Source organism: Salmo trutta, chromosome 8, assembly GCF_901001165.1.
Source record: "Salmo trutta chromosome 8, fSalTru1.1, whole genome shotgun sequence".
In the NCBI taxonomy this organism is placed as follows: Eukaryota; Metazoa; Chordata; class Actinopteri; order Salmoniformes; family Salmonidae; genus Salmo; species Salmo trutta.
Window position 1 is genome coordinate 22,886,788 of NC_042964.1, and position 13,751 is coordinate 22,900,538.

General features: G+C 46.4%; 1 protein-coding gene across 1 annotated transcript in view; it reads left to right on the top strand.

Moving 5' to 3' along the window:
* Window positions 1-9,581, top strand: part of arhgef40 (Rho guanine nucleotide exchange factor (GEF) 40) — a 40,575-nt gene extending 30,994 nt beyond the window's left edge. Inside the window, exons 17-28 of the mRNA XM_029760494.1 lie at window positions 764-949; window positions 1,288-1,611; window positions 1,936-2,327; window positions 2,570-2,819; window positions 2,965-3,054; window positions 3,716-3,922; window positions 5,018-5,197; window positions 5,499-5,679; window positions 6,068-6,181; window positions 6,494-6,576; window positions 6,717-6,763; window positions 7,040-9,581. Coding sequence (XP_029616354.1) covers window positions 764-949; window positions 1,288-1,611; window positions 1,936-2,327; window positions 2,570-2,819; window positions 2,965-3,054; window positions 3,716-3,922; window positions 5,018-5,197; window positions 5,499-5,679; window positions 6,068-6,181; window positions 6,494-6,576; window positions 6,717-6,743 — 2,034 coding nt within the window. The 3' untranslated portion in view covers window positions 6,744-6,763; window positions 7,040-9,581. The remainder of the gene's footprint in view (window positions 1-763; window positions 950-1,287; window positions 1,612-1,935; window positions 2,328-2,569; window positions 2,820-2,964; window positions 3,055-3,715; window positions 3,923-5,017; window positions 5,198-5,498; window positions 5,680-6,067; window positions 6,182-6,493; window positions 6,577-6,716; window positions 6,764-7,039) is intronic.
* Window positions 9,582-13,751: the final 4,170 nt, after the last annotated feature.

The following is a 13,751-nucleotide window of genomic DNA, read 5'->3' on the forward strand; positions in this document are numbered from 1 at the left end:
ACTACTGTCCACACTGACCAGGGTAAACACACAGAGACTACTGTCCACACTGACCAGGGTAAACACACAGAGAATACTGTCCACATTGACCGGGGTAAACACACAGAGACTACTGTCCACATTGACCGGGGTAAACACACAGAGACTACTGTCCACACTGACCGGGGTAAACACACAGAGAATACTGTCCACATTGACCGGGGTAAACACACAGAGAATACTGTCCACACTGACCGGGGTAAACACACAGAGAATACTGTCCACATTGACCGGGGTAAACACACAGAGAATACTGTCCACACTGACCGGGGTAAACACACAGAGACTACTGTCCACACTGACCGAGGTAAACACACATAATAATGGCTGGGAACGGAGCAAATGGAATGGCATCAAGCACCTGGAAACCATGTGTTTGATGTATTTGATACCATTACACTGATTCCTCTCCAGTTATTACCATGAGTCCGTTCTCCCCAATGAAGGTGCCACCAACCTCCTGTGACATGTACATACATACATTATACAGTACACACACGTACATGACACATACTGTAGACACAGACACAAGCATGACACGCTCTGTCACGACACACGACCCACACACACACACAAGCATACATACACATGCATACACACAAACAAGGATACAGTAACAGCAACAAACACAGTTATGACACTGTCAGCTAACCCTTATTTCATTTTTTCTACCCTTCCCCTCTCTCCTCTCCCAACCTTTCTCTACCTCTCTCCACCCCTCCAGGCCAACCAGTGGTGCGACGTCATCTCCTCCACCTCACCCTCCCCCTCCACCCCCCTCTCCTCCCTCCCTCCTATTCCGCCGTCTCGTTTTCAGGACGCCCGGGCCTTAGCCTTGGAGCTGGGTGGTGGAGCTCTCCTGGACCTGTGGTCTCAGACCCTTGAGAGATACCAACGCACTGTGGCCCAGGTCAGTCATTCAGTCGCTCGATCGCTCTATCTATCTATCTATCTATCTATCTATCTATCTATCTATCTATCTATCTATCTATCTATCTATCTATTTATCTATCTATCTATTTATCTATCTATCTACAGTATATATCTATCTACAGTGTCTGTCTGTCTGTCTGTCTGTCTGTCTGTCTGTCTGTCTGTCTGTCTGTCTGTCTGTCTGTCTGTCTGTCTGTCTGTCTGTCTGTCTGTCTGTCTGTCTGTCTGTCTGTCTGTCTGTCTGTCTGTCTGTCTGTCTGTCTACAGTATCTCTCTCTCTTAACAATGCCCACTGTTTCTGCTACTGCTCCTCAGGTCAAACCCAGGCTGCTGCAGCAGGCAGAGCGAGGGCAGAACCAGGGCCAGGCCCGGCCCAAGACCCCCTCCACCTCCAGTCTGTGGGACCTGATGGGGCCCGAGGGAGAGGGAGACTGGGGTGTGGGGGCCGGGGGAGGGGAGGGAGGCCTCCAGTCCTGGGGGTCCCTGGCTTCACTGTTTCGCCCACAGACCTGCTCCACGCTGAAGATAGGAGAGGAGAAAGGGAATAAGAAGGAGGGAACGGGAGGAGGAGGAGGAGGTGGAGGAGGAGCGGGAGGAGGGAAGTTTCTGCAGAATCTGCTGCATCCTGCAAAGAAGAGCGTAAGTGTTTGTGTGTGTGGTGAGGGTTGGCTGTAAATACTGCATGTATTTATGTGTGTGTGTGTTTTAGATTATAATGGATTGCATAAAATCTCCAGTGTGTTAGTGATCACCTGCTGGGTGTCGACGAACAGTGGCGATTCAGCATGTAGAATCGTCAGGAAACAGAAAATAACGGCCGAAATTCTGGTCAGAGGCCACCCGCTGCTTTTAGCCGTTCGTCTTCACTGTGTTTCTTCTCTTACATTGTACGATCCTAGATCCATCACCTCCCTCTTACTCTCCCTCTCTCTCTCTCTCTCTCCCTCTCCTCTCTTCCCCCAGCCCACAGAAGCCCCTTTGCCCCCCAAACCCCCCAGGAAGCGTCACCCCAGCTTCGACCTCCAGGCCCTGCTGGCCCCCCGTCGGGGCCCTGCCACCCCCAGGCCCATAGAGCCTCCTGTGGGTGCAGCCAGCCGTAACTCCCCCCTCACCTGGCTGGGACGCCGGGCCCTCACAGACCCTGTTATCGCCGCTGGGATGGCAGCCGCCGTCCCCGGATGGAGAGAGGGAGGAGGAGGAGGGGTGCAGGGGGGATCAGGGGTGCTCATCAGAGGTGTAGAGGTGAGCAGCAAGGAAGTGGTGGACTACACCGGGACGCCAAGACAACACGTGCTGCTGAGCCGAGCGGAGAGGGAGACGGGAGGGGAGAGGCAGGGCACTACCACCGCACAGAGGTGTGTGTGTGTGTGTGTGTGTGTGTGTGTGTGTGTGTGTGTGTGTGTGTGTGTGTGTGTGTGTGTGTGTGTGTGTGAGAGAGAGAGAAATGCAGCTTTCTCTTCCTCTTACCCTTCTTTCTGACTTACCCCTTCTCTCTCTAACTTTCTCACTTACTTCCTCCCTCTCTCTTTCTGGTTCTCCCTACCCCCTTTCTTCTATCTCTTCATTCCCTCTCACTCTCCCTCCTCTCTCCTTACAGTAAACTGTACCTATTGTGGTGCAGGATGCTGAGTTCAGAGAGGCAGTACGTGGCCGTATTAAAGGGGGTGGAAGAGACCTACCTGCCCCTCCTGGAGGGTCCAGACACCCCCTCCTCCCTCAGGGGGAAAGCAGATCTCCTGTTCCCCAAATGGGCCAACCTCAGCTCCTTCCACTCACATAACCTCCTCCCAGCCATGGAGGGAGCTCTACTGCAGAGTCTGCTGCAACAGGACCTCTTCAGTAAATACGTGAGTGGGTCGATCATAGAGTTGGAGAGAGGGCTGTTTTAGCATGGGCTGTGCCATCGAGGGTACAGTAGAAGTAGATTAAAAAATAAAATGAAGTACTTTACTTTCTCTCTCCATCCCAAACCCCTCTCTCACACACAAATAGAGTGAGGAGTTTCTCCAGTACTCTCACTACATCAGGACTAAACCAGAATTGGACTCCCCGTTGGTTATTCAAGCTGCGGACTTCTTCAAGGTAAGAGATTGTCTCGTACCAAACATATTTTTTTTACATTTAAAACAGAGTCCGTGGAGGCTGGTGTGGGGAGAACGTCTCATAGTAATGACTGGGATGGAATGATACTGTTCCATTCAAGCCCATCCTCCGATTTAAAGTACCACCAGCCGCCGCGGAACAGCGTCACATTCACTAGCTTAAGCCCATTACAACAACAGTATTATATAGTACGGACAATTAAAACAGCATTGTGTACACGGAAGCCAATTATAAGTGTAACGTATACTCAAATAACTCATTAGGGTTGGATTACACTAAAACCAATCAACAGTCTTTCAACATACGACAATAAACACAGTCTGATACACACATAGGGCATAATCTGATCACAGCTTTAGACTGAGAAAACATGAAAAGAACAACATCACACAGATGGTTCTAGTAGAGATCTGAGGGTTGAATATTTACTGTAGTTTGGAGCTGTGTCAAATGCCGGAGGGGCAGCATTTAAAACAGCCACCGGGTGACAGTAGAAGATAGAAATTATTTCTAAGTACTGTGTCATGAAAATGATGAAGGTGCTAACAATGATGATGATGATGGCGACCATACTGTAGATGGCAATGATGCTGAAGTCCTCTCCTTTCTCTCCCCCCTTCCCACCCTCTTCCCTCCCCAGCTCAGACTCCCGGCCACCCCTCCTCTCTCCCCCCTGTCGTTCCCCCATTGTCTCCAGGCCCCTACACTGAGGCTGGAACAGTACTGCGATGCCTTGGAAGAGCTGGGAGGGCTAAACCCTGCTTCCGACTCCTCCCTCTCCGTCCTCAGACACGTCCAGCGTCACGGCGAGGACCTCCGGGCCAGCGACCTAATCGTCGGGTGTCCGGTGAGAACGCCAGACTTAAAACTAAATTCTCAGCTCTGGGCAAAAGCCAATTTAGAATAAATAAATCCCCACACTGGCATAATGATCCCAAAGTGTTTGACAAGGTTTCAACCTTAAATTGGGTATGCGTCCCAAATGGCACCCTTTTGACCAGAGCCCATACTGCACTTCTTTTAAGCAGGGCCCATGGGGCTCTGGTCAACAGTAGTGCACTGTGAAGGGAATATCATGCAATTTGGGACTTCGTCGGGACAAACAGTTCACTAAGTACACCTGCAATCATTCACTTGAAGAGAACTCAATTTGTCCATAACCACAGATCTAGAATCAGCTTTCCCTACCTCAGCTCTAACCATAGCCATTTGGGGGGTTAAGCCAAAACTGACCGTAGATCAGCACCTAGATGCAACTTGTTTCATCCTATTCCTATTTTTATAAGCCAATCCTACTCCTGTTTTCTGCTTCCTGTCCTGTAGTTCTGTTGCTTCTATGACACAGTTCTATCAATCACCATGGTGACACGCATACTCATACACACATACTCATACATGACACACACATACATGCACGCACACATACACACAGCGAGCGAGAGAGAAACACACACGCGCGCAAACACACACATACACAAACACACACTCACTGTCAGTCTGACTGATGACATAATGCTTTGCTGAGTCACCTACAGAGTGGATTACATAGCTAAGGTTAAACCCTCCCACATAGCTACTAGAACACACCCACAAACACACACACAGGCAAAAACACATGACACACACACACGCGTACACACACACAAAAAGCTCTCTGAATGTTAGCTAAATAACAGAACAGAGAGTGGTGGAGGAGTTGGTTTTGATGCATAGCTCGGGTTACATGAACCTCACATCACTGGATGGTTTAAAATAGCTTGTTTCAAAAGCTTCTCTTGAACAACACGAAGCGGTTTGGTGGGCGGTAAACTGTGTGTGTGTGTGTGTGTGTGTGTGTGTGTGTGTGTGTGTGTGTGTGTGTGTGTGTGTGTGTGTGTGTGTGTGTGTGTGTGTGTGTGTGTGTGTGTGTGTGTGTGTGTGTGTATGTGTGTGTGTGTGTTAGGTCCCAGTGGCAGAGCGCGGAGAGCTGGTGCGTCAGGGGGAGCTGTTGGTGTGTGGGGGGACCAGGAGGAAGAAGACAGGGGTGAGGAGTGTGTTCCTCTATCAGCACCTCATCATCTTCACCAAGCAGAAGAGTCCCGGCCCAGGACGCACCGCCTACAGCTTCAAACACAGCATCAAGGTAACGGACGCGCGCGCGTGACAACATGCGCACGCTCATACACAGGTGCACACACAGACGCGCGTACATACGCACACACCAACATGCGCAACCACGCATACACACAGGCGCGCCCACAAACACACACACATATGGCCTCAATCAGACGAGATGCCCACAGAAGAATTGGGTCCAAAATCCGTCATTTCCGAAACAGCGGTGACACGAGACAAAGTTGCAATACCACATGAATCCACTATGTGTACGGTTCCTACCTCTATTCTCTCCACATCTCTCTTTCTCCGCCCTTCCTCTCTGTCAGACGGGTGAGATGGGTCTGACCCAGAGTGTGGGTGAGGAGGGGGTGAAGTTCGAGGTGTGGGTGCGTCAGGCCCCTCGTATCCGGGATTGCCTGACCCTGCAGTGTCAGAGTGGAGAGGGGAGGGCCGCCTGGACCCACGACATCGCTCAGCTCCTCTGGACTCACGCTATACACAACACAGGTACGGTATGATCCCTGACATTTTACTCTGACCCACAGAACCAGAATACGATTTGAGTTCTGCGCTCTGAACTCTCACCTCTCACCCCAGCCATATACAACACAAGTTCCAAAATATTGTAGCGACCTTAACCCCATTCACCTAGTGACCTTGTCAAGATAAGGTTCGGATAAGGTGTTGGGTTGACGGTCGCCGGACTTGGGTTTGAGTCCTGGCCGGGGCCACCGCTCAAGTTCACTAGTGTAAGATATTGCATTATGAATTGGACATGTAATGGAATTCCCTCTCTCTCTCTCTCTCTCTCTCTCTATGTCTTTGTCTCTCTCTCTCTCTCTGTCTCTCTCTCTCTCTCTCTCTGTCTCGCTCTCTTTCTCTCTTTCTTTCTCAGAGTTGTGTCTGAAAGAGACCATGTGTATTGGTGTGTCTAGTAAGATGCTGCTCGATGTCACAGGAGCACCGGCAACATCTGAACTCGACTCTATCTACAATCTGAATGACAGAGGTGCAGGCGCGCCCACACACACACACACACACACACACACACACACTGTCAGAAACCATCCATATATGATAAACACCCTGTGTGTAATACATATACTGTCCACCAGATATCTCCCTGTGAATAATGGTATTTCACAGTGAAGAATCATGCTCTGTTTCTGCGGCGTTGCAATTTTCATTTCATTACAAACGCTTTATTGGCAGGCCACTGACCTCCACTCTCTTTTTCTCGCACTCCTTTCCCCTCTCTCTCTTATCTCTTTCTCTCTCTCTCTCTCTCTCTCTCTCTCTCTCTCTTTCTCTCTCTCTGTAGTCCACAGTAGCTGTTCAGACTCTTCCTCTGTTGGCAGTCAGAAGGAGGGGGGGTCCCCAGCCTCTGGGAGGGGACAAACACAGGTGAGTTTCACAGACACACGCACGCAGACACAGACACGCGCACACACACGTACACACACACGCACACATGCACAAATAGACAATCAAATACACACACACATTCACACTGTGCTTCAAGTGAGAGATGTTTGTCTCCGCAGAACCAGTCTCCTTCCACTGCAGTGTAATCTTCATCTCAACAACAAACGTGAGTGATCTTATCTTGCACACTTACTGTAATCTCTCTCCGTTTTCTCCATCACTCGCTTTCTCTCCCTTACCTTGTCTGCCCTGTCAACCCACAATCTCTCTCCTTTTAAACGTCTAAATCAGTCAAATGCTTTGACCCATTTTTCTCCTGAATGACTGAAGACACACCTGTGTCACAAACCACAGGTTAGCCCTTTACAGTTCGTATCAAACACCTCAACCTTCATCTACCTTTCTCCGCTCACTCTCCTCCCTTCCCTCCCTCCCTGTCCAGAAACTGGATTCTGGACTCTGGACCTAATAAAGACCAAAACAACATCTCTATGCAAGCCACTGGACGGGTCAAACTGGACAAGAAGTAAAGGACCAAAGAGAAAAGGGCATACAGGACACAAAGAGACATTACGGCTCTATCTAACCCAGGACCTAGCATCATCAGAGCCTGCTGTTGGTGGCCATGTTGGATCGGCCGGACCCAGTCGCTCGCCGAGTCATTGATACCATGGACACTCCAGCCACACAGTAGAGCCATTGTCCTCTTTCAGCGGCTCCCCACTAGGCCAAACCACTCTGCCTGAACCACTGACTGGCGGCCATGGCCTTCGTGCTTCCACTCTCTCCTAAAACATACAGGAACATTATAGGAAATATAGCTTTACTGACTTTATTGGACATTATTCAAATGTTGCCTTTTACAATGCTGTTTAAACGGTGCAGTTTTTGGGGGGATATTAGTACTGTAGTAGTATCATAGATTCTGTCTGTGTGGCCGTATATGTGGTATAGTATAGGCTAGGTGTGATTGTGATCTATGCAAATGAATACATGCAGCCCTGTATGTATGAGTGCACACATTACGCAGAGTGTGGAACACACGCATACACTCTGAAGACAGTCTTATTGTGCTGTAGACAGTAGAGTACTGTTCCGACACTGTGGCCATCTTGCAGCTTAGTACAGTAGCTATAGACCAACCAGCGGGCAGATATCAACCAACGACAGGCATGGTGACCTACTCTCAGTAGGTCTTGCCTGGAAGTAAAGAGTAGAATAAATAATAACATGGAAAGGAAATGTCAACATCTTATTATAACCAAACTATTAATCTGAGCACTCAGAACCAAATAAGCTGTTAAAGAGAGAGACTACCAAAGTCTGTATTTTGAAGGGGTTTGTTAGTGATGATCTAAGCAAGTGAGAATCTGGGCCAAATGGTTACAGTGTGTCCAATTGTTATCGTTGATGGTTTAAGGAAAAGTGGTATTAAGTCTTATTCAGACGTAAGTCTTATGGTGACCGTATAACTTGTTTTTGGGCCTTATAGCACTGCTCTGTATAAAGATACAGTAGCTATGGGACTCGATGCAGTATTCTCGATTGGTCTTTTCAATGACTATTTAATTGAATGATTTTGTGATTCATATTTTTCATATAAGCCATAATGTTGTAATCACCAAGTGTACAAACGTTTTATTTGCTAGCATAAGTTAATGCAATATGAAGTTAGTTAGGTATAGTGTGTAAAATGAGTCATTTGTTTATGTCTGAGTAATGTGCTTATAGCTTTTATACGTTATTCAAAATGAAGGAAAGTATTCCATGAAATGGAGATGTCTGTTACCTGCCGTATTATCTTGTTATGAATTTAAAGATTTTTTATTTTTGAATGCAGTATGCACTATTAGCTTACGCCTCCAACTTTAATACAATACAGTAATAATGATACATCATTTGATGGGTGCTTATATTTGTCCTATTTAACACATCCACAAGTGTGTATTAACACGCATGTGTGATTTGGAAATTAAAATGTTTGCATTTCCCAACTCTCCCTGAGACCGCAGAGAGTGGGGTCACAGCCAGGGTCGGCCATTATCAACAGCGACCCTGGAGCAATTAGGGTTATGTGCCTTGCTCAAGGGCACATTGTCATATTTTTCACCTTGTCGGCTCGGGGATTCAAACTAACCAACCTTTCAGTTACTGGCCCATCGCCCTTACCGCTAGGAACCTGCCGTCCTAATACAATACAATGCAATACTATAATATACAATCAAATACATGAGGGTTGAGTTAATTTACAACTACAAATATAAGTATTATTAAGTATAAAAGTTGTGTTTCTAAGCTAGTCAATTTTGGGAGCAAACTGAGTTTAAATTGTGCCATTGTATAATATAAAGGGCGTTAACAGATAGCCTATATGTCAGCTATGTAGCTAGGTTAGTCTGCCTAATATACACAGATAGCAGCAACCCTTGTCTTTCTCATGATCAGATTTCACGGGTGTCATAGCAACTCCATATCCAAATTAAAAAGTGCAAATGGATATTGAACCCATTGAATCAATATCTAATTTGTCTGATTAGGAGGTATGCAGTACTCATACAACAGTACTAGCTTGGTGCTGCAGAAAATATTGCATTATATTGGGAGCTATTGTTTCCACCAGGAGAGAAGTCTTATAATATGTCTTCAGAATAATGAACACCTTTTAACCATCTAGCTGTAGATGTTCATATTCAAAGCGTCTTTATTACGCTTTGACATGGTTCGTAGTTTTACATGTAAATACAACGGGGGGGGGTTTTTCAAGTGTTTTTCAAGTGTCATCTTACCTATGCAGTTTATGCCAAAAATATACTGATGTTTACAGTTACGAAATAAATGCTTGTTCTGTTTTTGTTGAATGTCTGCATGCTATATGGTTACAATGTACTTGATACGCGTTATACTTCAATTGTACTTCAATTGTACTTAGATCATTTGTACCTTTCTTATTGAAATAAAACTGGACGGAAGCCATTGAAACTCAATAACCTGATAGTGGTATCGCTTTGGATACAGAGGATGTTGCCATGTGGGTCCCACTTTGCATTCCAAGTGACTTAAACCAATGTATTTACATAGTAGTAGAATAATCAGGTGCAGTGTAGTTACAGACAGTGTAGTACATTGTTACATAATACTTACTGATAATAGCGATACTTACTGATGGGTTTGCAGTTCGTGTACCTGCACATTGATCATTGTACAGAAATTCACAAATAATGTGTGTGTACTGCAACTGTGTTCCCCTAGATCAGCAGCAGTTAAACTCCAGCAAACCACCAACAAACCCTTGGATGACTAGGTGACTATGCAGAGAGGGTCAAATACTCCACAGAGAAAGAAGAAAGGAGTGAGTGAGTGAGTGAGTGAGTGAGTGAGTGAGTGAGTGAGTGAGTGAGTGAGTGAGTGAGTGAGGGAGTGAGGGAGTGAGGGAGTGAGTGAGTGAGTGAGGGAGGGAGGGAGGGAGGGAGGGAGTGAGTGAAAGAGTGAGTCAAAGAGTGAGTGAAAGAGTGAGTGAAAGAGTGAGTGAAAGAGAGGAATGAAAAGTGGGGAGGTGGGGAGAGAGAGAGGAGTGAAACAGGAAGAGGCTGACCCTCTGAGAGAAAGAGGGAGCGAGAGAGGACAGGAGGAGAGGGAAAGAAGACAGGCAGACAGAGAGGCACAGAGAGGGGAGATGACGTGCACGAGACGATGTGCATGGAGGGAGAAGAAAGAATGAAGGAGACGGAGGAATAGAGAGGGGGCTTAAAGAAAAAGAGTGCGAATAGGGAGGGACACAAAGAACCAGGGTGGTATTGCAGTATAGCCAGGCAGGCAGAAAAAAAGTAGAGAGAATTAGAGAATTTTGTATTTTTGCAAGGGGAATGGGGTGAGAGACAGAGGGAGAGTAAGTGAGAATGTGGCAGAGGGAGAGAGTAGGGCAGAGAGCGAGAGAACTGAGAGGGCAAAGAGAGACAGAGAGCAGCAGTGAAAGAGAGGCAGAGAGAGGGAAAGAGAGAGAGAGGTAAAGGGGGATGTTGACAAAGCAGAGAGAGACTCTAGTTGAACAAAGAGAACGTGGAGAGAATGAGCCGGGTGCAACATCAAAGGGATTTTTCGGGTCTGGTTACCGGGACAACAGACATTTGCATGCGATTAGCTTTTTACATCATATTAAGATGGGGGTGAGGGGGAGAGCCAGGGGTAGGGAGCAATAGATCATACAGCGGAGTGAGAGAATGAGTCGGTGTTGCGAAAAGAGAGAGAGGGAGAGGAAAGAAATAAGGGAAGTGAGAGAGAGAGAGAGAGACGGGGGGGCAGACAGGTGACAGAGAGAGAGAGCGAGAGGGGGGCAGAGAGGCGACAGAGAGAGAGAGAGAGAGACATTGGTCATCTCCTGTGGATCAACTGACTTATGGGCTGCCAACAGAGATTTCAGTTTTTAAGCCAGTATGTATGATTTATGCCATCAACATGGGTTGCGTCTCAAATGACACCATTTTCTCTATGTAGTGCATAGGGAAGAGTTGCAACTGGCTCAAATCAGAGTAGCACACCTTTCCCTTAACTGCACATACAGAATTAACGTCAACAACATGCATGCCAGTCTTTCCTGGTTGAGGGTCGACGAGAGATGAACCGCTTCTCTTCTAGTTTTTATGAGAAATAAATAAACAAATTCCAGATTTCCTGCATAATCAAATAACATTCAGCTCAGACACCCATTCATACCCCACAAGACATGCCAACAGGGGTATCTCCATAGTACCACGTCCAAAATGAATTCACGGCAACGCACTGTATTATACAGAGCCATGATCGCGTGGAACTCCCTTCCATCTCCAATTACTCAAGCAAAGCAAATGACCTCGAAAAAACGGATTAAACAACATCTCATGGAATAGCAGGACCCGTGAGAGGACACACACACAAACACACTAACACACAGACTCACACTAACAGACACATTATTTTTGTTGTTGTATTGTTTGTATATCTTTGTCTTTTAAATGTGTGTGACTTACCTTGTCTATCAGTGTACCCGTGTTTTGTTACTTGTCATGTTTTGTGTTTTTTTGTGGACCTCAGGAAGAGTAGCTGCTGCCTCTGCAAAAGCTAATGGGGATTCAAATAAACAAATAACAAACAGTGCACTACTTTTGACCAGGTTCCATAGAGGTCTGGTCAAAAGTAGTGTACTATATAGGGTACCATTTTGGGCACACCCTGAAGAGATACAGTATCTTGTTAAAAGACATTTCAGCACTGATAAATATCACTGCCAGAGAGAGTCAATACTGAACTGGACTGTGTACTGTGAATAGATGAATGGACACAACATTGACCCAAACATTGCACTGAGATAGGAGAGAGTGCTATACTATAAACCTGTATACTGCATACTGTAGCTAATACTGTAATACTGTAGCTAATACTATAGATAGATAGATAGATAGATAGATAGATAGATAGATAGATAGATAGATAGATAGATAGATAGATAGATAGATAGATAGATAGATAGATAGATAGATAGATAGATAGATAGATAGATAGATAGATAGATAGATAGATAGATAGATAGATAGATAGATAGATAGATAGATAGATAGATAGATAGATAGATAGATAGATAGTTAGATAGTTAGTTAGTTAGTTTCTGGATCTATCTATCTATCTATCTTAGTATATTTTGCCAAATCTGATATATTGCCAAATCTGATTTTCAGTTTTACTTTGACCAAAATGATTTTCTTCTTTCTGTTCAATGAATGAGCACTTTTGGTTTTGAGACAAAGATCATTCATGCATACATCAGACATGTGAATAGCCAAATCAGATTCCACACACACACACACACACACACACACACACACACACACACACCACACACACACACACACACACACACACACACACACCACACACACACACACACACACACACACACACACACACACACACACACACACACACACACACACACACACACACACACACACACACACACACACACACACACACACACACACACACACACACACACACACACACACACACACACACACACACACACACACACACACACACAACCTGTTTATGGTACACACTCCCAGACATCAACACAATGACCAGACATAATCTGCCTCTCTTTCTTTCCTTTCCTTCTCACTCTCATTCCATTCTTTGTCTCTATCTCTCTTTCTCTTTCTGTCATCTCTCTGTCTCTCCATCAATACCCTCCTTCTTCCTCTGTCTCTCTTTCCCTCCCTCCATGTTTCCTCTCTATTTCCCTGTCTCCATCTCTCCCTCCCTTTTCTACCTCTATCTGATTCTTATTTTCTCTCCCACCATTTCCCAGCCTCTCGCTCTCTCTCCTTCTTCTCCTCTCCCCCCTTACCCCCTCTCCATCTCTCTGTCTCCCTGCCCTGCGTTGCCAGTGTGTGATGCCTCAGTGCCCTCAGTATTGTGGCTGGCCGCATTATGCCAGTGGACGTCACTCTGCCCGTTGTCACGGCAGCATTGTGATGGGGGGTGGAGTATTACAGTATCAATACCCTGACACTGCGACAAAAGGACAGCAGCCACCGCCACATATCACTCCACCTCTGCACTCCTTCTTCTTCCCTCATTCCTCGTTATCTCCCTCTCTCTCGCTCCCCTTCCCCCCCTCTCTCTCTCCCCCCCTTTCAATTGATTTCCTTCCATTTCCCCTCTAAATATGTACATATTGATCCCTCTCCCTCCTTTCTTTCTCTCTCTCCTTCTCTCGTTTTTTTACTCCACCATCTATCAGATTTCATTCTCTCCATCCAGAGACCTCCTCCTCCCCTCCTCCCCTACCTTCTTATCTCACTTCATCTCTCTCTCTTTCTCTCCTCCCACCCTCATCTCTCATTTCATCACCCCCCTCCATTCTCTCCCCCCCCTCTCTCTCTCTCTCTCTGTGAGATCTCTCCCCCTCCCCGCCAGTTTTTTTGTTTGTCTCTGTCTCACTCACTCTATGCATATTAATTGGTGCGTTTCTGCTGCGGCGGAGAAAACAATCAAAGCATTACACACACACACACACACACACACACACACACACACACACACACACACACACACACACAGCCTCAGGGGCGGGTGATGATGCCATTGTGGCAGATACAAACATGTACACATATGCCATG